The following is a 22,445-nucleotide window of genomic DNA, read 5'->3' on the forward strand; positions in this document are numbered from 1 at the left end:
TAGCTTATCATTCGACCACCCGCAACATGAGGTTACATCTTGAAAATGTGTACCCCAAATGAGCATGGCATAATATATGAAACTCCCAACTTAACAGCCAAGTCTCGGCACATATTTTGCACCGCCCGCCACAAGCTAGCCGACCAATCACAACCCTTGCGGTCTCCGTGAGTCTCCGTCTCCTCGATGGATAGATAGGAATTTCGGCCGACGCACGCAAGCGACGGAAAGCGTCTCCGGGAGGGTTTCCGACGACAGAGGGGGCTCTCCATGGCCGGATGACTATAAATCAGGCTTTATTCAGCTGTTTAGCATTAGCAATTTGCCCTCTCCTCCTCAGTGGTAGTGGTTTCCAGCTGTAAGTAACTACTTTGCAAAGCTTAATTTAAAACAAAGCAAGTGTCAAACATTTTTCACATACTGAGATTAAAGCAGTAAACTGGAATCATCATAACAATTTGATTTTTTTTACGTAATTTGCTTAGAAAGGCCAGAGTTTTATCTATGATATTACAAACTTAGTTTAATTAAACGTACATTTCCCTACTCAAACTTTTGTCTTTTGTAGACAATGACAATAATATGGAAAGATCAGAGACGGAGTCAGAGCCAAGACAGCCTCCCATTGTCCACCCCAATATTGAAATGTAATATCTGCCCATGGGAAGGATCAGAGATCTGGGACTACACAAATGTAGCTGATGTGAGCGAAAATAGAAGACAGACAAGCCCCTATTTCTTTAGGAATTTTAAAGGGTATTTTTATCTAAATATCAAAAATGTAAAGAGTGCTAAATAAATATGTATTTCTAATACATATTTCAACTATAACTGTAATTTTGTCTGTCTCCCAACATACATCGGCATCTGGTTATTTCTAATACTCTAATTCCATTTTAAATCCCACAGATACCACTGCTGCTGGGATAAAGCTAACCCATCAATCCATTTTCTATACCCACTTAATCCAATTCAGGGTCACAGGGTGGCTGGAGTATGTCCCAGCTGTCATTCAATGAGAGGCAGGGTACACCCTGGACAGTTCGGCGGTCTATAATCGCTCACAGGGCCACACAGAGACCAACAACCATGCACACTCACTCCTAGGGTCAATTTAGAGACACCAATTAACCTAAATTGCAAGTTTTTGGGCCGGTGGGAGGAAGCCCGAGTACCTGGAAAGAACCCATGCATACATGGGGAGAACAAACTCCCCACAGAAAAGCCCCAGCTGGGATTCAAACCAGGAGCACTCTTGATGTGAGGCGATGGTGCTACCCAACATGCAGCCCTAAAACCAACGCTCTATGAAGATCACCTTTAGCAGCCTTTAAATTGTAGCCCTGTGTCCCTTTACATTTAGCCTGCAGACATTAACAGGCACGTAGCAGGAAACAGGTGCTCAACTCAAGGATAAGCTTATTTAAACAAAAGTAACCCTACCTGTGGAGGGTAGTTGCTCTCAGAAGACCACCGGGAAGACTGATCATTAGGTTTATCCACCAAGATATTCCTAATGAATGCACAAAAGAAGTACAGACTGTTTATAATGCAGAATCACATCACAGAAGCATCAAAATAGACATAACTGACTGATAAACAGATTTCTAACATTTTATTATTTCATACACCTAAACTAGCCATCAACAACAGAAAAAAAAAAATCATAATATTACTATTTCTGGAATTGATAAGCTTGTGCTAGACGGTTCACTTGGAATATATCAGCAGGTTTCCGGTAGCTAGTATACTGGAGTTGTTATTAGCCAGCTAAAGCTAAACTGTGCCTTGAGTGCTGAAACTGCAACAGGCGAAAGCCAACTATTTGTGACTTCACAATGCAACATTGCGTTACATAATGAGGGGAACTCCAACGTTTTGTCTCATAACGCTAGTTTCAAGTAGCCGGTAAACAAGCTGCTTAGCATAATTGCTACAGCAGAGCTATTTCGTTAGATAACTGCGGTTACCTCCATAAACGTGGACGTTTATTTTTCACATACAAGTGTACCGGAGTGCACAGAGTTATCAAACACGGTACAACCTTTAACGTCTCAAAAGACTAATTTTGATGCAAATCATCGCGGGCTACTAATTCAAATGATTGTCTTTTCAGACGAATACAGCTGCTGCTATGTTTTGTTTGCCTTACGAGATAATGCACCAATTCACTTATCTATGGTATGGCTTAACTCAATGCCACTTGAAATCAAATGCTCAAATTATTATATTATTGTATAACATTTACAGACACAAGTAAACACTGTCCTTTCGGATATTTAATATCAAACACGCTTATTTTGCCAAAATTCTTCGACTGACAAGCATCGCGTTCGGGTGGCCGCATACCCAAAACCAAACATCCCCAGTGCTAACGAAAAAGCTAGCACTAGCCGAGTCTGATGAGGTAGGCCACTCGGGCCGGCTCAACGATACTCTAGTGCACCGACGCGACAAGAGACCACCTGTAACCGCTGACACTAATGCATACGTCGACACAGCTGTTGTGCGCAGTACTCACTCAGGTAAATATGTAGAGGAGTAAGAGCTCCATTTAAAAACGCTGAAAGTGAGGACTCTGCTCTCAGGAACGACAGCCATCTTGTTGCAGAAAAATAACAAGTAACGAGCGGGCCCGGCTAGCAAAGAGTGAGCAGTGACCACCCTTAAAGAGACAGTGCACCTGTTTTGATTTGTTCTCACATGTCCGATTTAAGTAGTAAAAGTGTTATATCGGTAAAAACTTAGACTGTCCATTTCTATCATTCTGAAATATTCAGATATTTTTTTTTTTTTTTTTTACAAAAACGTATATATATATATATATATATATATATCTGTATTTTCATATATCTCTATGTAAAAACGCTCTACTACACTGGATGGAACATTTTTCAGTGGCAGTGGCAATGATGGTGGCAGCCTGAGCTGCCTTGGCTTTGCAGAGGCAGCTGCCACAGAATGCCGGGCTGCCACAGGCTTACCGCGACTGCTGCCGCTGTCTGTAGAAACCAACGCTGATTGCCCGCAAACGGGTTGTCATTACTTTCAGATGGTGATGTAGTTATTGGTTGCTCTTTGATAATACAAATTATAGACCCATAATACAAAGTCACTGCATTGTACTTGAGATGGAAACCATCACTCCCCTTTCTCACCATAGGCATTATTCTTTATACGTCTATGGATGTACTATATTACACACTTACAGGTCTCCAGCCCTCACACTTGACCCCGCCCCGTTACCTTTCTCATCCAATCACATAACCTCACATACATTCAATGCATCACTGATAGTCAACACTCACATAACATTTGAACAGGTAGACATTATAAGAAAAAAAATTCCATGAGGTCGCTAACATACATATAATATATACCCCTTATGTGTATATGTATACATATAGACACCCTATACGCACATATCTACCCATCCATCCATTGTCATCTGCATAACACTAGACCAGTAAATTGAGAGCTTCGCCCTCTTACTCAGCTCCCTCTTTTCCAAAACGAACCGGAGCAACGAACCTCCAATCTGTCTGTCCATCTCTCACCCCAATCTGCCATCACTCGTAAACAAGATCCCCAGATAGTTAAACTCCTCCGCTCGAGCCAGGATTTGAGCTTGCTGTCTCTCCACAGCCTGTGACTAGATGTCTAAGTCCTCATAGACCTCTGTGTGACGTAGATTGATCTACTTTGGGCAGCATTTCTGTGCCCCAATTAAACCCTCATTTATTCCCACCTATTTTCGTCATGTACATCTTTCAGGACATTATACCTGAAATGATACACTGATTGAGATTAGAAATTGAATTAAATTAAATGACACTTCACTATTATTATTATTATTACTATTATTGTGCTTTATAATCTTTGAATGGCGACCCTGTCCGGGGTGTACCCTGGCTCTTGCCCTATGACAGCTCAGATAGGAAGGAGCTGGACTAATCCAGTCTGGATGGATTTTTAATCATTTCGCTGTAATTGCTACACAACCTTTTGTTGCTTATCATGTTAGTTAATGATACCTTTTAGAGGTGCATAACCTTCTCTTTTTTTTAATTTGAAGCTGATACAGACACTTCACATACTTTTAAAACAAGATGACGTTGTGCCTCATATATCTGGATATTTGTATATGTTCATAAGACCAAAACGTGTTCTAGTGACTTAATTTGCCACTGTTTAATGGTAAGTTGATCCAAGTCAATGGGTAAATTGAAAAGACTGCTACCACTGGCACCACAGTTGCCTTCGCTTCCCACATCCCTTAAACTTTCTATCTCAGCCCTTGGTATTGTTTAAGCTGCTCATTTTCCTTATTTTTGATGTTTCCTAGGACAGCTACATCTATCACAACTTCTTTCTTCTGTAGTTAGTTAGTTAACCACCACAGTGTCTGATGGTTAGCCATCATCAGTTTATTAGTAAGGATCCGGAAGTCCCACAGGATCTTAGCTCTGTCATTCTCCACTACCTTTGGAGATATCCCCCTGTTTGACTTGGGGACTTCCAACTCACGCTCCATATAAATGTTTTCAACACTTTTTTATGACTTCCCATGTATTCCATACCTCCCTATATCTTGCTCTGCTATCATGTGCTGGACTGTCTCAGAGGCCTCTTTGCACATCCTGCGCCTGGTGTGGTAGACCATGGCTCCGTTGCTCTTGTGCTCAGCGCCTGTTCTTGTGCTACCAGGATTAGTGCCTCCATGCTGTCTGTCAACCCAGCCTTTCCAAATGACTTATAGGACTTCTCCACATCAGCTACTTCTTCAATCTGTCGATAGTACATGACGTGCAGAGGCTAATCCTACCATGATTTCAGCTGCCTGAGGCACTGACTTAGCTGTTCATCACCAGGGGTCATCTCCCTGAACTACCCTAGACCTTTGTTATTTTGTCCTGGATAATGGCTCTGATGTTAACCAGCTCCTTGCCTCCCTCCATCCACTGAGTGTACAGTCTCAAGGTGCTGCACATGGAGTGAACCCTCACTGCATTGTGAGGAGCCTTTTTTGTCATGATATCAGTGGCTTTTATTCCTCATTTGAACAGATTGTTATATCAGCAAAATATCTATGGACATGTGTTGATGGCTTTGTTCTTCTCATTAAACTGACTCTTCATGATATGCCTTACTCTTAAAAGATGAGTTACCTTTTTCAAAAGAAATGTATTGTTCTCTGTTAAAGGATAACTGCGGTATTTTCAACATTAAGCCTCTTTTCTGAGTCGTCTGCAATGTTTTAGAACCCCCATCACCGCTTTTTTGATGTTTACTGCTGTCTCCGGTATTTGCCTAATTTTGATTCTTCTCAACCTGCTTCAGAATGGCAAGTCATGTGCATGTCCAGAAAGGTCCATAAAAGCACAATAAACGTCCGTTTTCAAAATAATCAACTCACCGGAGTGGTTACTGGTGTGCACTGGTAATCCATATCAAATTTCGTTGCGAAAAGTTGCTTCTGTCGTTTTTTATTTGACATTTTGTAAGTCCCATTGAGTTCTATTGAAGACTGGATGTTCGTTGATATTACTCCGTCACCGAAACCATCAAGTGGTGTCGAGTATAGCAAGTCAGATTCAACTGCTGAGCGGAAGTTTATCCACGGCTGTGAGGTGGCTAAGAAAATAGTTCGAGCATGAACGAGCAGCCAAATAAAACACGACAGAAGCAACTTTTAGGGGTGTTTTGGTTTGAGGTTGAAAATTGGTTGTCTGTACACGGCATCCAACTACATACAGATCTGTTTACGGTGCTAATTGGTAACCTGGCAGAGGCAGAAGGCATACAAAATATAATCCTTCTACTTGGGAAAATGTTTATTTTTGGTTCAAAATGTAAGAATAGATTAAATATCAAAAGGTTTATGAATTATGTTAAACTATGTTGTAAAATTGAATGTGGGATGACATATGGAGGTAATAATGAAATGTATGGAAAATGATGGATTAAACTTATAGAAGGGGAACATTGGGAAAACTGAGTCAAAGAAAAAATAATAAACTAGCCTAAAAGGTAACTCAAAAAAGATAGATTTGCTATAAAATGTTTTTTTTGTTATAGTGATCATTTATTCTTTTACTTTAATGTTTTTTATTTTTACATTTATTTATTGTTTTGTATTATTATTATCATTATTTTATTATCCTTATCCTTTCTCATTATTTTTATCTGTACAATTTCTATAGTTTTAATCTTATGAGTGAAACAGCCCATGTAAATTGTGTTTTGATCTATGTTATAGACTTAATTAAAAAGGAAAAAAGGAAAAAGAAAAGAAAAGAAAAAGAAAAGAAAAGGATAAAGAAGAAAAAAGGTCCTCCATGGGGGGGGGGTTGAAAAAATTAAAAAAAAAAAAAAATACATAAAGACCTGGATGACTCAGAACTGTCTGCTTCTAAATTCAGACAAAACTGAAGTTGTTGTCTTTGGACCTGAGCGCTCTAGGGAGAAATTGTCTAGCTATATAGTTACTCTAGATGGTATTTCCTTAGCTTCTCGTACTACAGGGAGGAACCTTGGAGTTATTTTTGACCAGAATTTATCATTTGACTCTGGTTTCTAGGACTGCCTTCTTTCATCTTCGTAATATTGTTAAAATCAGGAACATCCTGTCTCAGAGTGATGCAGAAAAACTAGTCCATGTAATTGTTACTTCAAGATTGGACTACTGTAATTCTTTATTATTGGGCTGTCCTACATATTCTCTGAAAAGCCTTCAGTTGATCCAAAATGCTGCAGCCAGAGTTCTGATGAGAACTAACAGGAGAGATCATATTTATCCAGTTTTAGCTTCTCTCTGTTAAATTCAGAATAGAATTTAAGATTCTTCTCCTTACATATAAAGCTCTTAATGACCGAGCTCCATCATATCTTAAAGATCCCATTGTAAGATATTTTCCTAACAGAGCACTTCGCTCCCAAACTGCAGGTTTACTTGAGGTTCCCAGAGTTTCTAAAAGTAGAATGGGAGGCAGAGCCTTCAGTTATCAGGCCCCTAGCTTGTGGAATAAGCTGCCAGTAAATGTCCGGGAAGCAGACACCCTTTCCACTTTTAAGACCAGGCTTAAAACTTTCCTTTTTGATAAAGCTTATAGTTAGGGATGGCTCAGGTGATCCTGAAACATCCCGTAGTTAAGCTGCTATAGGCCCAGACTGCTGGGGGTTCTCATCTGTCACGCCTTTCCTCACTTTACTCTGTTCCCCCCCCCCCCCCTTTAATTTCTCAAATGATATTATGTACATGTGACGTTATTGTGGTCATTAACTCGGGTTTCCCTGTTCCAACAGGTATCCGTTGAATGGTGTTACGGTGTTACCGTCTTTTCTGTCTTCTCAAACCCCAGCTGGTGGAGGCGGATGGCCACCCTTCCTGAGTCTGGTTCTGCCAGAGGTTTCTTCCTGTTAAAAGGGAGTCGTTTCTCTCCACAGTCGCCTCAGGCACGCTCAGGACGGGAGATTGGACTGAAGACAAGTTTCGGTGCAATCTGTTGCTTTCCTTAGCTAGGAAATGGTTTTTGAATTGGCTCTATATGAATGAATTGGATTATTTTGAAAATTATTATGATTACAATGAATTGAACTCCAACTGGCTTGAATTGGACTTTATTATTTAAGTGCCTTGAGATGACATTTGTTGTAATTTGGCGCTATGTAAATAAACTGAATTGAATTGAACTATTACACCTGATATGCAAAATTTTACTTTGACAAGCAAAAAACTAAAATGATCCCTATCACTTCTGCCAGGTGTTTCTCCTTTTCAAAGCCAAGCAGAAATGAGGATTGGTTCTAAAGTAAATGGTCACATTGGAATAAAAGTCCATGATTACCCTAATTCAGAGGGTGGGTCAACTTACCCACCGGCTCATCTTACTCAACTCTGCTATGTTGTCATAACTGCACTGTTAGGCAGTAGAGTTTTGTCGCTGAAACTACAACTATGCAGTCCTTTTAAGGATGATCTCAGAACTTCACTTCATGTCGAGTCATCACTTGCTTAAAAGGTAGATGAATCATCTAGTGCAGGGTTTGTCAAAGTCAAAGACTATTGCTTATGGGATGTTCATGCTCATATAATCTGATATCATAGACAATGACAAAGCAAACCAAAACCAAATATTGCCGTTTGAGTTTCTACTACTAAACATAAACATATATACTAAACACTAAAAATATACTCCCTTTTGGTGACTGTTTTGTTTTATGTCACTGGAAAATTCAGTAAGCATCATCCAAAATAATTTATCTATGAACTGTCTCTCCAAAAAAATATCACACATTTGGATTATTCTATGTTAGGTCCTTTTGATTAATACAAATACTAATATTTTTCTTCACTTGTATTTACTGAGACTCCCCATAAACAGTTTGGAGCCTCCTTGGGGAGGCCCGTCTCTGACTTAATTGGCTGTTTATGTCTCTAAAGAGTTCACACAATGTTGTATTGTTTTCCTTCTAGGTTTATTGATGCCTTAATCTAACAGAAATAATATATGCTATTGATTTTACCATTATCTTAAGAAGTGATATGGCATTTTGTAGAAGCCCGTATGCCCTCATACTTAGTGTAGTTGATTTAAACATGACATAGAGAGTCTACAGCCATGCAAGCTTTACTGGTAAACTACTGACTGCCCCTAGTTCTACTCTCAACATAGCACAAACCTGCAGTTTTTCAGGAACCTTTGAAATCAGACTGAAACACAATAGTTAACCTTTTGAATATTTAACAGGAACCGAACAACTGAAAGGAGAGTTGAACCTTAGTCTCCAAAACAACTGGTGCAGCTTAGAGAGTGTCCTGACTTCTGTTTCCTACTGGTAAGGCCAAGACTTGCTTTTAATTACAGCATGGCTGCCTCACATACCCTGAGTTTTTATGGCACGTCATTTGTGCACATCCTCAGAAATGAATGCAATGTGTTTGACTGGATATAGGGTAATAGGGTTGGCAGAGGTAAAAATGGCGGAAGGTTTTGAAGACAATTGTAGCGCAAGTCTGCGATTCCTCGCATCTTTACAATATATCATTAAAATTGTACAGAGACAAACATGATCAGCAACTTCACTTTTCTGCCATGATCGTAAAATCAACAAAAAATGCTATTTTCTTCTATTGATGAAATGTTTATTGTTTACATCATGCAAACCCAGCAGCTCTATCCAGTCTGAGTCATCTGGTATGTCCCCTTGTGGAATCCTCCGTAAACAGGCGTACTATCACAGACAAATATATGAACAATTAGGCCCACGACGGAGCACATTGCTTTGTGATTAAAAAGCCAGTATATTCTTGGTTTTATAAATTAGCCATGTTCACATATCGGCTGTAGCTCAGGAGGAATAGCAGTCATCTGCCAGTTGGACGGTTGGTGGTTCGATTCCGGGCTTCCCCGGACCACATGTTGGGTGCTTGTCCACTGAACGCCACATTCAGCCTGTGTGTGATAAAGAAAAACATTAGACTAAAGCCTGATTTATGCTTCAGACGCAAAGCCTCTGACGCTCGGACGCATAGCCTCTGCGAGCGTCAAAATCTTGACCACTCCCCCACGCAGAGGCTCTGCGCACGTTCTCGTGCACCTCAAAAAAATCCTGACTACGCGACAGACGCACGCAGACCACCAACAAAAGTGCGCAGACAAAAGCGGCTGTGATTGGTCCTTGGTGTGCTTTTCCGGGTTTAACAAGTGTAGCAAACTCCCCAGTCTCTTCCCTGGTCTGGTTCAACGGGCGTACAGACAACCTACGTTTCCTCCTTCGTCTTTTCGCCAACTCCAATAGCAGAATCCTTTCTTCTTCAAGGTCGAGCAACTCCATATCCATCTCCGTAGTATCTTGCAGACGCGCCATTGTTGTTTTGACCAGGATCAGCGTGTCAGCGGAATATATACACTCCCCCCACCGAAGTTCTCGCGACTCGCGAGAGTCATGTTATGGTTGCAGAAGCATAACATGAAAAGTGGTTCGCGACCAGAGCAAAGCAACACGTCAAGACGATAGACGCAGAACTATAATCTACCCTTTAGATGTGCAGTATGAGAGTGTGTTAATGGGTGAATGTTGCTTGTAGTGTAAAAGTTCTTTGAGTGGTCAACTACACTAGAAAAGTGCTATATTAGTAAAAGTCTGTATCTGTTGGGACTTATAAACGCAAAAAAGATATCCTCATCAACCTGCATTGGTTCCTCTGTGGTAGGTCACACATGTCAAAATCTGTTTCTCTCGGCCCCTACATAAATACATCAAGCTAGCATCGCAGAATTAGCTGAGTGACAACAGAGAGAGAGCTGTGTTCCCTGATGCCAGTTTGCCCTAACACTCAAGTTTCACCTCTGTTACCACCAAGAGATGGGTACTCAAGTCACTGTGACTTGGACTCGAGTCGACTCGAGTCGCTGTTTTGATGACTTGTGACTTGACTTGACAAAAAATAAAAGACTTGAGACTCGACTCGGACTTGGAAGTTGAAGACTCGGCACTTGACTTGACTTGAGACACGACGACTTGAATGACTTGAGAGTTATTCAGTCCATGTTTTCAGTTTGAATATAAAATTAATAAATGAATAAAAAAAATAATATCGATTACCCGGTAGGAGCGCAGGCTGAGAATGGCGTCATGATTGGATCACTACCCTGTCAATCAGTCATGCCCTCTCTACATACCTTAAGTGTTTATTGGAGAGAATAAACTCATATCAGATATGCATCAACAGGTCAGCGGGAGGGGTACCGAGAATCGTTGTCTTCGGCTTTCGTAATTACCATTTTGACAGCAAAAGACGAACAGCACAGTGCAAGACATGCGGCATCAACATCTCGGACAGCCAGACGACAACTTCGAACTTTGTTCGTCATTTGATGATCCATTCTGACCAGTAAGTGCTTGTTATATTAACTAATATTATCCTGTTAGCCTAGTCGGTAGTTAGCTAATGTTAGCTTGATATGATACGGGGTGGACAGGTTGGACACATTGGCCAATGATGTTTACTGACAGTTACTTATATCTTGTCTTTTCACTTTATTAAGATCAGATTCTGCAGGTAAAATTGCAATAATAAGGTGACTTTGACTTGACTTGCCCAAGAAAAAATTACTTGGGACTTCCTTGAGACTTGGAAGCTAAGACTTGAGACTTACTTGAGACTTGCACATGTGTGACTTGGTCCCATCTCTATTACTACCTCCCTTGCTGGCTCAGAGATGTATCAGCCCCCCCCCCCCCCTCCCATATTTTCTTTGTACACCTGACACCGATGTGGAATTTAGGCACATCAGTCCCAGCTTGAAAGGCATTTGTAAAATGTCCAACGGGTAACTTAGAAATACCGTACAGGCCCAATTCAAGAAGAAGAAAAAAAGATGAAGTGTTGAACCTTCTGAGCTCAGTGAGATGTAGTAAACCACTTATAGCCAGCAGTGTTAGTTATGCTGGAAGTATACAGCACTAGATTCCATTTACAATGATCAGCTTTGGTTCAAATCATAGCGGATCTTTAAACCTCAGAAATTTCCCAGACGCAGTCTGTCCGTCCTTCAAACAACTAAATTAAAATTACTAAAACTGGGTCGATACTGGGCTTGTCCTCCTACATGTTGTGTGTATGGTGGTTGTGGGTAGACATTTGGTGGGAGACATTAAGGCAGTGTGGGCACGGTGTTTTGGAACTTCTTCCATGGAGGACATTTTGAGACTGGATGTTGAGCCACGGGGAAGATGGAACTGGGTTTAATACATATCGAACTGTATTGTGGGAAGCACTGCAAGCTGAGTGTCCTATGAAAATGGATCCAAAAGCATTAAAAGGGTGAGACACTGTTAGATACAGAGAATCCAGCAGCGTACGTTGCACGCCAATTGGAAAAAATGGAAACAAGAAATGGAAGAAGACATTGAAAAACACCCAGCGTTCAACTCATTGTTCAGAGACCTCATTCTAGAGGCTCTGCCCGACCCAGTTCGGGAGAGGCTGGAGGATGTGGTAGAATTGAAAACAATGACACATGCGGCATTCCGGGATAATGTGGTGCATGCAGTTGGAAAATACAGACAAAATGGACGAAAACGGAAGGAGCAGGATAAAAACATGCAAAGAAAACTTACACAGATGCAGTTGGGAGGACCAAAGGTAAAAGGTAAAACTTATCAGGTTCATTTACAGTTCCCTATCTAATGCGTGCATGGGTTTTTAACCTAATGACATCTGAATACATAACTGCTTTAGAAATCTGATCATTGGTCCTAATTTTGACAAATATGGTTTTGATTTCATATTTAACATTTAAACTAGAGTTTTCTTTTTTTCAAACAACACAGAATTATGGCTTTGTTTCTGTTTTTTTTAAAACCTGAACAGCTTCAAAGTGACACAATATACTGGACTGCATTAAAGATCGAAAAATAAAGTTCTAGATTTATTTACGAGCTTCTGTCGGGTGTTGAACTACTAGTCCAACAACCAAATCAAGACAATGACAGTCAACCAATGTCCAAGATTCAAGAATATCAGGCTAAGAAAATTAACCATGTTACACAACAACAGATAAAGGAGCTGACTGTGCTTTTTCAGTTTTCTAAACGTTCCGTATAAGTAACTATAAAACAACTGAGGAAATGAATGTGCAGGTATCAAACGAATCATTTGTTTCAGAGGCAAGATTATTACAGAAAAAATAATTATACATGCCGAATAACTTGTGAAAAAAGATAGTAGTCCTTTGAAGCCTTATTGGCTGCCCAGAATAAAATGAGTTTTGATAGTTTATGTAAAATCTTAGGGAACGTGTTGATTAATCTCTTCCAGTACTGATGACGGGACGTGAATGATAATGGCATTACCTTTAAGTGCACATCCAGCACTTGGCAGGACTTTTCTTCCACTTACTGCAAATTGAAGGGCACCAGTCAAGTTTCATTTGGATGCGAACACACACTGGAACACAAGTGGGAATGGTTTCGTTATTGTGTAACGTTGGCAAGTGTGGCTGCATATGATTTGAATTCGAGCATTGTTTTTAAAATTATGTCTGTTATAAAAGTCTCAAAGTTTGCAAGAGAACAATTCCAGTTTGAAAAATTCTAATGTTAGAATGAATGAAGTGAAATAGGGAACAACAAAGTAATACGCAGGCAAATGAGCCACAACAATAAAAATACAAAGACCAGAAGTTAATTACATTGACTAAATTTGGGGGTGGGTGGGGGCTCCTGGGATTCAAGACTTGTCTGAGAAAGAAAGATTGCTGAATTGGCAGCAAGGTCAAAGGTGTTTCAATAAGCTGAAGCCAGCTGACATGGTTCATATGAAGCCAACACCTGCCTGAACTAAGGTTAATGTGATGTGAGTGAAAATGAAACAGTACAAAACCTCAGAGTTTTGTCATCAATGAGCCTTTCACTAAATATAAAGACTATAAGGATGTAAAATAATTGTTAATACATGAATTAAATCCAAATCTGGTGCAGACTTTGCATGATGAGTCTGCCCCATATATGAGATCATCTGTAGTTCCCCACAGTGTTGGTCATTACAAGATGATGTCACATACAGCATGACCTCACAGAAAGAAAGAAAGAAAGAAAGAAAGAAAGAAAGAAAGAAAGAAAGAAAGAAAGAAAGAAAGAAAGAAACAAACAAACAAACAAACAAACAAAGATTAAAAAATCAAATTTACATTTTTAAAATAAAATAAAATAAAATAAAATAAAATAAAATAAAAAAAAATAAAAAAAAATTAAAAAATTATTTAAAATTTAAAAAAAAAAAAAAATTAAAAATAAATGAAAAAAAGAAAGAAAGAAATGCCCAACATAAAGTCACTATCATAATTTGATGTGTGTTTGAGGCTGTTGTGGCATATAGCTTATTGCATTCAAGTGAGGACCCGCATCTCAGCACCACAACCACTGAGCGATATTGCCATCATCAAGTTCCTCATCATAACACCATTATGTTGATAATCATAATCACACTTTTATTCTTTTTACTGAACATACAATCACTCACGGTCATCTTCAGCATATCATCACAGACCTAAACTGTCAAATTTGTCACAGTCGTTGTCATCGTTACCAGAATAGTTGTACTTTTCAGTATGATCGTCATCACTATTCCAGTAAAAAAAAAAAAAAAAAAACTCGGTAGAACACATGAAGGTGTGTTTCGATCTGCTGCTTTACTTCTTTTTTTTTTTTTTTTTTTTTACGAGGACCGCAGCATCTTTTTTTTTTTTTTTTTTTGTTCGGGAGGCGCGCCGCCCGCCATGAGCGCGCACCGAAGCGCCATCACATGGGAGGTCCCTTTAAGTTTCCACTGACTGAGGCCTAAGCGCGTGTCACATGGACATGATATAATGAAAAGACAGGAACACAGAGCCAGAGCACACTGAGTTCTTAGCTGATGTGGAAAGGAGAGGAGAAATGTACGCAGTCATCGCGCAGTCCGGGGGAGAGAGTCAGAGGGGGGCCGAGCCCAGCCGATCCTGACCGGGGTGGGCCGAGCCAGACTCATTGCGCCTCATCGGACGGGACATCTGCGTTCGCTGTTGCACCTGCCAGCAAAATGACACGCAATTAAAAAAGGAGGAGGAAAATGTCGCCCGAAAGAGTGCATATTTAGATCTGCGACAGAGGAGGAACACCTTTTAGCGTGAGTGAAGTTATTTCTCATTGCTCGGCTGATGTGGATCGGCTGTGTGTTGCTGCCGCAGGTGCGTTCCGAGCGCTTAGTGTTGTGCCTGCCGTAGCCTGCCGTATTCACATCTCTTTAGTTTTTTTTTTTTTTTTTTTTAAGTGTTTTGTTGGAGAAAGCGCAATTTACCCCCGCGGGTGAGATTCTTGATCATGAGCGCGCGTGTGTTCTCTCTCTGTGTGGTTGCCAGTGTCCGCATTCCAGGTGGTGTTGCGCACATAGAAATTGAAGTTGAAGTAAACAACTGGGAATATAAGGGTAGGACTGTGAAGCTCCGTGAAGGCTGCAGTTTTCATGTTCATACTACGTCGTTTTCAGGCTGGACTGGAAACATCCCGCCCCTTCTTCTAGAAAACCCAATCTGAAGCTCTGCGTCGAGATGACCAAAAAAAAAAAAAAAAAAAAACTCGTGAAGTTATTTAATTTTGGATGATATTAACCGCAAGTACACAATGAACCACGATGACTCATCTGAGAGACTTGTGTACTTAAAAAAAATCTCTTTCAGTAATACGAGTTTAATAATATGATATTTGAAAAAAAAAATGTTTAGTTCTCTAACTTGCGTGATGACGATTTACACAAACTATGAAAACGCGTCAAACCTGTCTGCGAGATAATCAATGAGAATGTGGCTTTTAAATAGCGGGCCTTGTTTGTTTTTATAAGCATTCGATATCCCTGCAGGATGCTTGGAAACGTGCCTCTGAGGTGCCGTCAGCGCCTTAATATTTAAATACTTGTCAGTGAGGACAACAAGAAAACCACCTGCCTGCGGCTGAGGCCATTGCGCAAAAACACACACACACACACACACACGCACGCACGCACACTCATTCCCTCTTTCTCTCTCACACGCACACACACACAGTGGCCAACATTTTGCTGATTCATAACAAGGCAGTCACATCTGTGTGTGTTATAGTGACACAGAGAGCTCAAACATCCTGGAATTTTGAACGCAGTCTCAACCAGTTTGGGGATGTAATACACTGTTTCAATGCAAATGGCTCTGGGGCAACTGGAGGAAGCACCAGTTGATATAAAACGTAGATGAATTGTAAAGACGGTTGAATTGATATAAAAAATATTCATCACTGAAATAAGCATAAAACAGTATGGTAGCATTAAAGTTTTGAGAAGTGAAAACCTGTCCTGCATTATTTTAGCCTGATAAGGACCTAGTAGTGACTACAAATGACTGACTGAATCCATATTGGATATATGGCACACGTAAACTGTTACAAAGAATTGCTGAAAACAACGAGTTGCTAATCTTTTAACAGGATTTGGTCAGTACTCGAGGGGGGGAAAAAACAGCTTGATTGTAGGAAAGATAACATTGCGGATCAAATAAGTGTTTGGTTCAAGCTTTGAGGACTTTTTCCATGTACTTTGGCAATAAACACAGGTTTAATAGTTTAAAAACAAGACAGGACAGGAAAAGTGGCTCCTTATCTGAAAGCTCATTGTTTTGCTGACTTGTCCATCCATCCCGAGCTCCTCCCTGCTCTGCTGCGTAGCCCTATAAAAGCATCGCGTGTCTTTGTTCTTTTTCGCATTCATAATTCGCACAGCTTGTTCGAGGGGCTGCCACCGGAAGGTAAACACATATTGTTTGCGAGAGCTCGCTTGAGGATAAAATAAAACTTCAGATTGCGTTAAGCTGCTTGCACAAAGGACAGGAGGTTGTTTTTTTTTTTTAAGGCGAAGGATCAGCAGTTTTCTATGTTACTACTGGACCTTGGATGTTTTTTTTTGCGTTTATCTAAATGTAAAATATGTGCCATCAGCTTGAAAATCCAGGACAGACATTACATAATAACAAAACAGAGGCATTGTAATGTACCACGAAGCAATAGCAAAGCTACATATCTTCCCAGAATGCATTACATCAAGAAATCAGTGACATGAAGTGATCCGTTAACACTTTGCGGGGATGCTTAATGTTATATCTGGTTCCTGCTTCGATGGAAACTTTGCTGTGTGCATTACTTCTGAATTTGCACATCCACCCCTGCTGCATAGTTTTTTGTTTTAGAAAGAATCAACATTTACATCTAAGACTTATGTGTCATGCCCTGTGCCCTGTCGAGTACAAACATGGTAGAACATACACTGTAAAGGATTGCTGTATATTTACGGTGGATTTACAACAGTATCTGACTGTATTTTGCAATAACTGTAAAATACCGTCGGATATTCATCCCTCACATGTAAATTAACAGTCAAATCAGCCATTTAACAATACCAGTAGATAACTGTAATTTAACAGCTTGAAACAGTATTTGTAATGAATTGCTGTCCAAATCCAAAATACGTTATTATACTGTTAAATAAATTACAGTAGATGCGCTGTAAAATGACTAAAACAACAGTTATCCTACCGTCATGTACTGTAATCCAAAAAAACAGTATTATACTGTTTGATAAATAACAGTAGTTGCACTGTAAAATAACCACAACACCTACCGTTATTCTACGGTCATATACTGTAATCTAAAAAACGGTGATATACTGTTAAAATAAATAACAGTAGTTGCACTGGCGTCCCTGCTGCCAGTATTTACTGTTATTTTACAGGGAAATTCTTTACAGTGCAGGATTTGTTTACCACTGGGACTTGAATGAGAATGAAATGTATAATAATCCAGCAGCATTAACCCTTAACCAGTTAATCCCGCTGTTTTTGGCCTTAGAAGGCAAGTGACAAGCCATCACGCTTTTATTGAAGCAAACTTTAACGGCTCTCAGCTGTCATTTCCTCTCTTGAGAGCATTACTTGGAGCACTGCAAATGCAAAGAGTTCCACAAAGTAGCTTGAATTTCAGATTAGATAAATGCTTGAAATGTCCGGAGTGTTTCAGAAGACCTCCAGACGCGATAACTCGGCCCGCCTGTTTCTGTGTGTTTGTGTTTATCCGTGCCTGTTTGTGGGCGCTCGCTGAAGACAGGCTTTACCAAACTGCGTCACAGATTGTGACATTTGTCAGATGTTTGTGCTTGTGCCTTTTTCTCGACAAATAGATGTATTTGATTCGGACGTGAATGAGCGTGTGTTGTTTTTCGACATTTCCCTTGCTATCTCGTGTAAATGGCTGACGCCGTTTACCCGTTTACGCAGCTAAACCATTCTCCCTCCATCTTTTCTCACTAAATCTCCGTCTCTCACTCTCCTTCTGAGCGCAGCTTCAGCACACTCTTTGCTATTTGCAGTCACAGCAGCAGAGGCTAATCGGAGAAATGAGCACATTACTTTTTTCCCCTTTGGTGTGCGTTTGCTGAATAATAGGAGTAAATGTTGCCTTTTTTTTCTTTTTTGTCTTTGAATTATGTGCCTAAGTGTGAGCGAAGCTCAAACAGCCAGCTGTGAACGTTGTATTTCCGCTGGGTTTATGTGGTCATAATTAGCAGCTCCCATGTGACTTAGTGCATGTGTGTGTGTGTGTGTGTTTGAGCTTATATGTCAGAGCACGCCTGTGAGCAGGGTGTGCTTGTGTTTACATGACTGCCGATCAAAAGGGGAAGTGACGCAGGAGGCAGAGGAGGGGTGAAAGCAGCAGACAGCATTACACTGCTGCAGAGGGAGAGAAAGAAAGAAAGAAAGAAAGAAAGAAAGAAAGAAAGAAAGAAAGAAAGAAAGGGGGAAGAGGCAGGAAAACCACAGACCGATAAAAGAGTGAGACAGGAACAAAGAAACTAATGAGCGATCGCTTTCTTGGTTACCGAGGGATAGTAACTCTGTCTTCACAGCCAGATCTGTTGTAAACAAACGTAGACATACAGTAAAAAATGACTCTGTGTTGGTGCAACAAAGCTGGGCGACTGCGCATTTGATTATGAAATGTGTTTACCTTGCCCTTAGTATAAAAGTAGTGACACAGGCTTTTGTTTGCCCAGAGCTTCGCCTGTTCTTGAAAAGAGCTTAACCTGCCTGGTGGCTATTCAAAGTGACCTCATCATTTATTTTGCTGGCTGGCCTCCCAGACTGGAGCAGACTAGAACTTTATTGGCACTTAAAAGACTTTCATAACTGCTTTGGTAATGGACACTCCTCAAATATTTCTTCAGCAAACTATGTGCTTTCTAAGGGACGGGAAATGGACATGGGAAGATGGGCTTTCAGAGCAGTTCACGAAAGGCCCAATGAGCCATCTGACAGGATGTATTATCTCTGAGAAGTAATGAAGGAGAAAAAAAAAATCAGCCAAGAATCAGCATTCTAAGCGATCAGCTTTACAGTGTACTGCCTACTCTGGCTGAAACTGAAACTGGACCTTACTATGGCTTTTTAATTCAAGGTAAACACAAGAAACTTGAGCTAAAGGAGAAAAAATAAATAAATAAAAAAGGACCAGACTCAGTGAATAATTCCCTATACTCCCTATATAGATCAGTGAGCAGTGCTGACCAACATGTCATTGGGGTCATCAGGTCGGAACCTTTCATCAGTGTTTCGTCTAGTTGGGCCCACGACACCTCCAGGAGGCTAGACAATGACCACTGGGGTCCCAGAGTCACTCCCCTAATGCCAGCCATCACTGCTCCTCACACCACAACAACCATCTTTTACAGCCACAAGCTACCTCAGCCTCTCACAAACTACCCACCAGTAACAGCGGGGTGGGGATGCAAACCCTGGTTCGGGTAGGGGGAGAAATAAAAGAGGTAAAGATAAGTAGGAATGGGATTCAAACCCTGGTTCGGGTAGGGGGTAATGAAAATATAGAGGGTTCCAGAGGTGGAGGCAGGACAAGACACACTAGCAGATTCAGCAGACAAACTCACCTAAACAGTCCTACAATCACTAAAAATGCCAGCAAAAAGAAAGCCATACAACACACTCAAAGCCAACTCACCCAACATGGCCGCCTGGTTTCAAAAGGCTCACATGGGCCACACCCTCCACTTAAATATCTTGAACTTCTTCTTTGCTTCTTCCAAAAGTCTGTTTACCCTAAGTACTGCCCCTGCTGGGCCCCCAACTGCTATTGCTTCTTCTAATCCAAATCCACTGACTGGACTTTACTGCCTCATCGGACACTTCCTTCACTATTTTCATATCATATTATAAGCAATGTCTGTGTTCCCAGGAGCCCAAAATGTTCAGTACACTCAAAAGAAACATACTTTGTAATTACTGTAAATTCCAGACTATAAGCCGCTACTTTTTTCCCAGGCTTATAGTACGTACAGTTATGGTACCTTATAGTACGGTGCGGCTAATATATGTTTTTTTTCGTTTTTTTAGCTCTCAGGCCATTGACAGATCAGTAAAAGCCCTTCACACTTGCTGCACAGGCAGGGAAAGTGATGAGTGGTAAAAAAAAGGGTGAACGAATGTCACCTTGCCGTCACAAGTTTTGTTGTCAAAGGCTTGTAGTCTTTCTTTACAGTAACCAACCCACATTGTCAGTAGGTTAGGTTCCATTGTCTTCTGTAGTCTCATACAAATCAGATGTTCAAAAAGTAGCTTATGGGGAGGATAAAAAAAATGTATGTATTAAATAGCATGTTGATGTTCTTTTTTATCCGTTTAAATTATAATTAAGGGGCGGTCGGTGGCGTAGTGGGTTAAGCAGGCGCCCCATGTACAGAGGCTACAGTCCTCGCTGCAGCTGGCCCCGGTTTGAGTCCCGCACCGGACGGACTTTTGCTGCATGTCTTCCCCATCTCTCTGCCCCCTGCTTCCTGTCTCTCTCCAACTGTCCTGTCCATTAAAGGCATAAAAAGCCCCCCAAAAAAAAATATATATAAAAAAATTAGAATTCAGATTATCTATATGGAGTTGATAATGAACTTAAGACCAAACTTTATTCTGTTTTGGATATCATATAGTAAGCAGTTGTACAGATGCCAAAAAAACCTTTTGTAGCGTCCCTACTTCCTAATAAAAAAATGGGCCAAAAATTGATAAGGGAATTGATAAAGAATCGGATTGATAAGCAGTATCAATCAATGTTCATCCCAACAACTTGCCTTAGGTTCTGCAAAATGGTTTTGTTTCTTATTCACCCATTCACATACACAGAGTATTTTATCGTCATATAAACACTCATATACAGAGGAATACACCAAGAGAAAAATGGGATTCATTATCTTTCACAATGACTCTTTAAATTGTGGAGGGGCTGTAGGCTGCAGGTCAAGCTGCCTATTGGTGGATGATTGCTCTAAGTTTTGAGCCAGTCAGGACCATGTAGTGTTTCCCATATATTGATTTATTTTATAGCAACACTGAAACTTTGCTCACCACAAACAATTTTTCCCCCTAATATTGTTGGCGCAGGTCGGTGACGTAGAAATAGCAGCGTCCATAGCAACCACCTTAACAACGGTACAAAATGTTTTATTGTTACGTTTTTTCAAGGAGATACTAAAATCTTCATCGAAACTTATAAACGAAAGATCGTCTACATTCTCTGAATGAATATTATGAAAATATTATGCATAGTTCTCGCTAGAAATGCCATCGAAATGCATACAAATGCAGATGCTTTCTTAAAATGTTATGTTGTTCAAAGAAAAAAGGTTGACAGTCGGCCATTTTCTTTTTTTAGCTGAGGGAAACTTGATAGTCACGTGACCTGGTTGCGAAGCCATGTAAATGAATAGGCCAAATAAAACGTGGTATTGTCACAATTTTGGGGACCACATTTTCCCTTGTGGACCAACGTAGCTATTACACGTTTTTCTGGGAGACTGGGTTGGCATTGGAGTAGCTGATGATACATTCAAGTGCTCCTTGTGAAATCAGAAATTGTTATTCAAACAACAATGTTTGTATGAAATGTGATGCCCCTGAATTGTGAATATCAGTACCAAATTGCTAAACGTAAGGTTTTGGTTGAGGTATATTTCCTAAGACCAATTTTATTTATTCATCTATTTTCTGTTTTCGTACTTTCATCCATGGCTGCTATGGTATGGCAACTTCTTAAGGTTTTTAACTGCATTGCTTGTCTTCTTTGAGGCATTTTAATAAAACTGTGAATAGAGCTGGCTTAGTCAAGGGTGAGTGACAGACTGCATTGTTAGGCAACCTTGAGGACAGAGAGTCAGTTGGCAGGGAGAATCTGTCCTGGCAAGAAGCTGCTTGGCATACAACCGCCTGCGAGGACATAAAATGAAACCTCAGCAGGGCATGGGTAATGGGGGAGAAAACTGGTTACATCTCTATTAGGAAAAAAAGATAGATAGACATGTTCTATTCTGTTTAGAAGGTAAGTTACAATCATCAGACTGGATTACTTCAATTAAAATTGCCGCCAATAATCATTTGATAACATTTAGATAATGTCTTTAAAATGGATTTATGGTTTTAAAAAGGCTGTTTATACAGAGAAAATCTGAAAAGGAAAATAATATTTTGGTGTAGCATCCATTTCTTAGTATAAAGTGCATTATTTAGGACTCTTAGGACATCACCCGTTTCGTCCTAGCTCCTTACGCACTTATTTATTTCCTAAATTGTCTTCCCATTTGTCTAGGTACCTAACTTACCGCACTTTCTTTAGCACTAGTTATGTTCTTAGCTGTTTGGTTTTGGAAGGAAATGCACTTATGATTTCTTGTGACCTGAAGTTCTTTTGCCTACCGATGTGGAACACACTTATTGTAAGTCGCTTTTGATAAAAGCGTCTGCAAAATGACCGTAATGTAATGTTATAGAAAGATAGAGACTAAGCATAATTTTAGTAAAAAATAATTGATTTCTCTCTACATCCTCTCC

At 40.2% G+C, this 22,445-nt stretch overlaps 1 protein-coding gene and 1 long non-coding RNA gene across 4 annotated transcripts in view; one reads left to right on the top strand and one right to left on the bottom strand.

Annotated features, from left to right (window-relative positions):
• Positions 1-2,626, bottom strand: part of mkln1 (muskelin 1, intracellular mediator containing kelch motifs) — a 29,501-nt gene extending 26,875 nt beyond the window's left edge. For both annotated transcript variants that reach the window (XM_075471968.1, XM_075471967.1), the window contains exons 1-2: positions 2,522-2,626; positions 1,444-1,513 (exon numbers count right to left, since the gene is read on the bottom strand). In XM_075471968.1, coding sequence (XP_075328083.1) covers positions 1,444-1,513; positions 2,522-2,601 — 150 coding nt within the window. In that variant the 5' untranslated portion in view covers positions 2,602-2,626. The remainder of the gene's footprint in view (positions 1-1,443; positions 1,514-2,521) is intronic.
• An 11,671-nt stretch (positions 2,627-14,297) lies between these two features.
• LOC142385428 (uncharacterized) overlaps positions 14,298-22,445 on the top strand; it is a 69,120-nt gene continuing 60,972 nt past the window's right edge. For both annotated transcript variants that reach the window (XR_012770177.1, XR_012770178.1), the window contains exon 1: positions 14,298-14,671. This is a non-coding gene — a long non-coding RNA (uncharacterized LOC142385428). The remainder of the gene's footprint in view (positions 14,672-22,445) is intronic.

This window comes from Odontesthes bonariensis, chromosome 8 (assembly GCF_027942865.1).
Source record: "Odontesthes bonariensis isolate fOdoBon6 chromosome 8, fOdoBon6.hap1, whole genome shotgun sequence".
Classification (NCBI taxonomy): Eukaryota; Metazoa; Chordata; class Actinopteri; order Atheriniformes; family Atherinopsidae; genus Odontesthes; species Odontesthes bonariensis.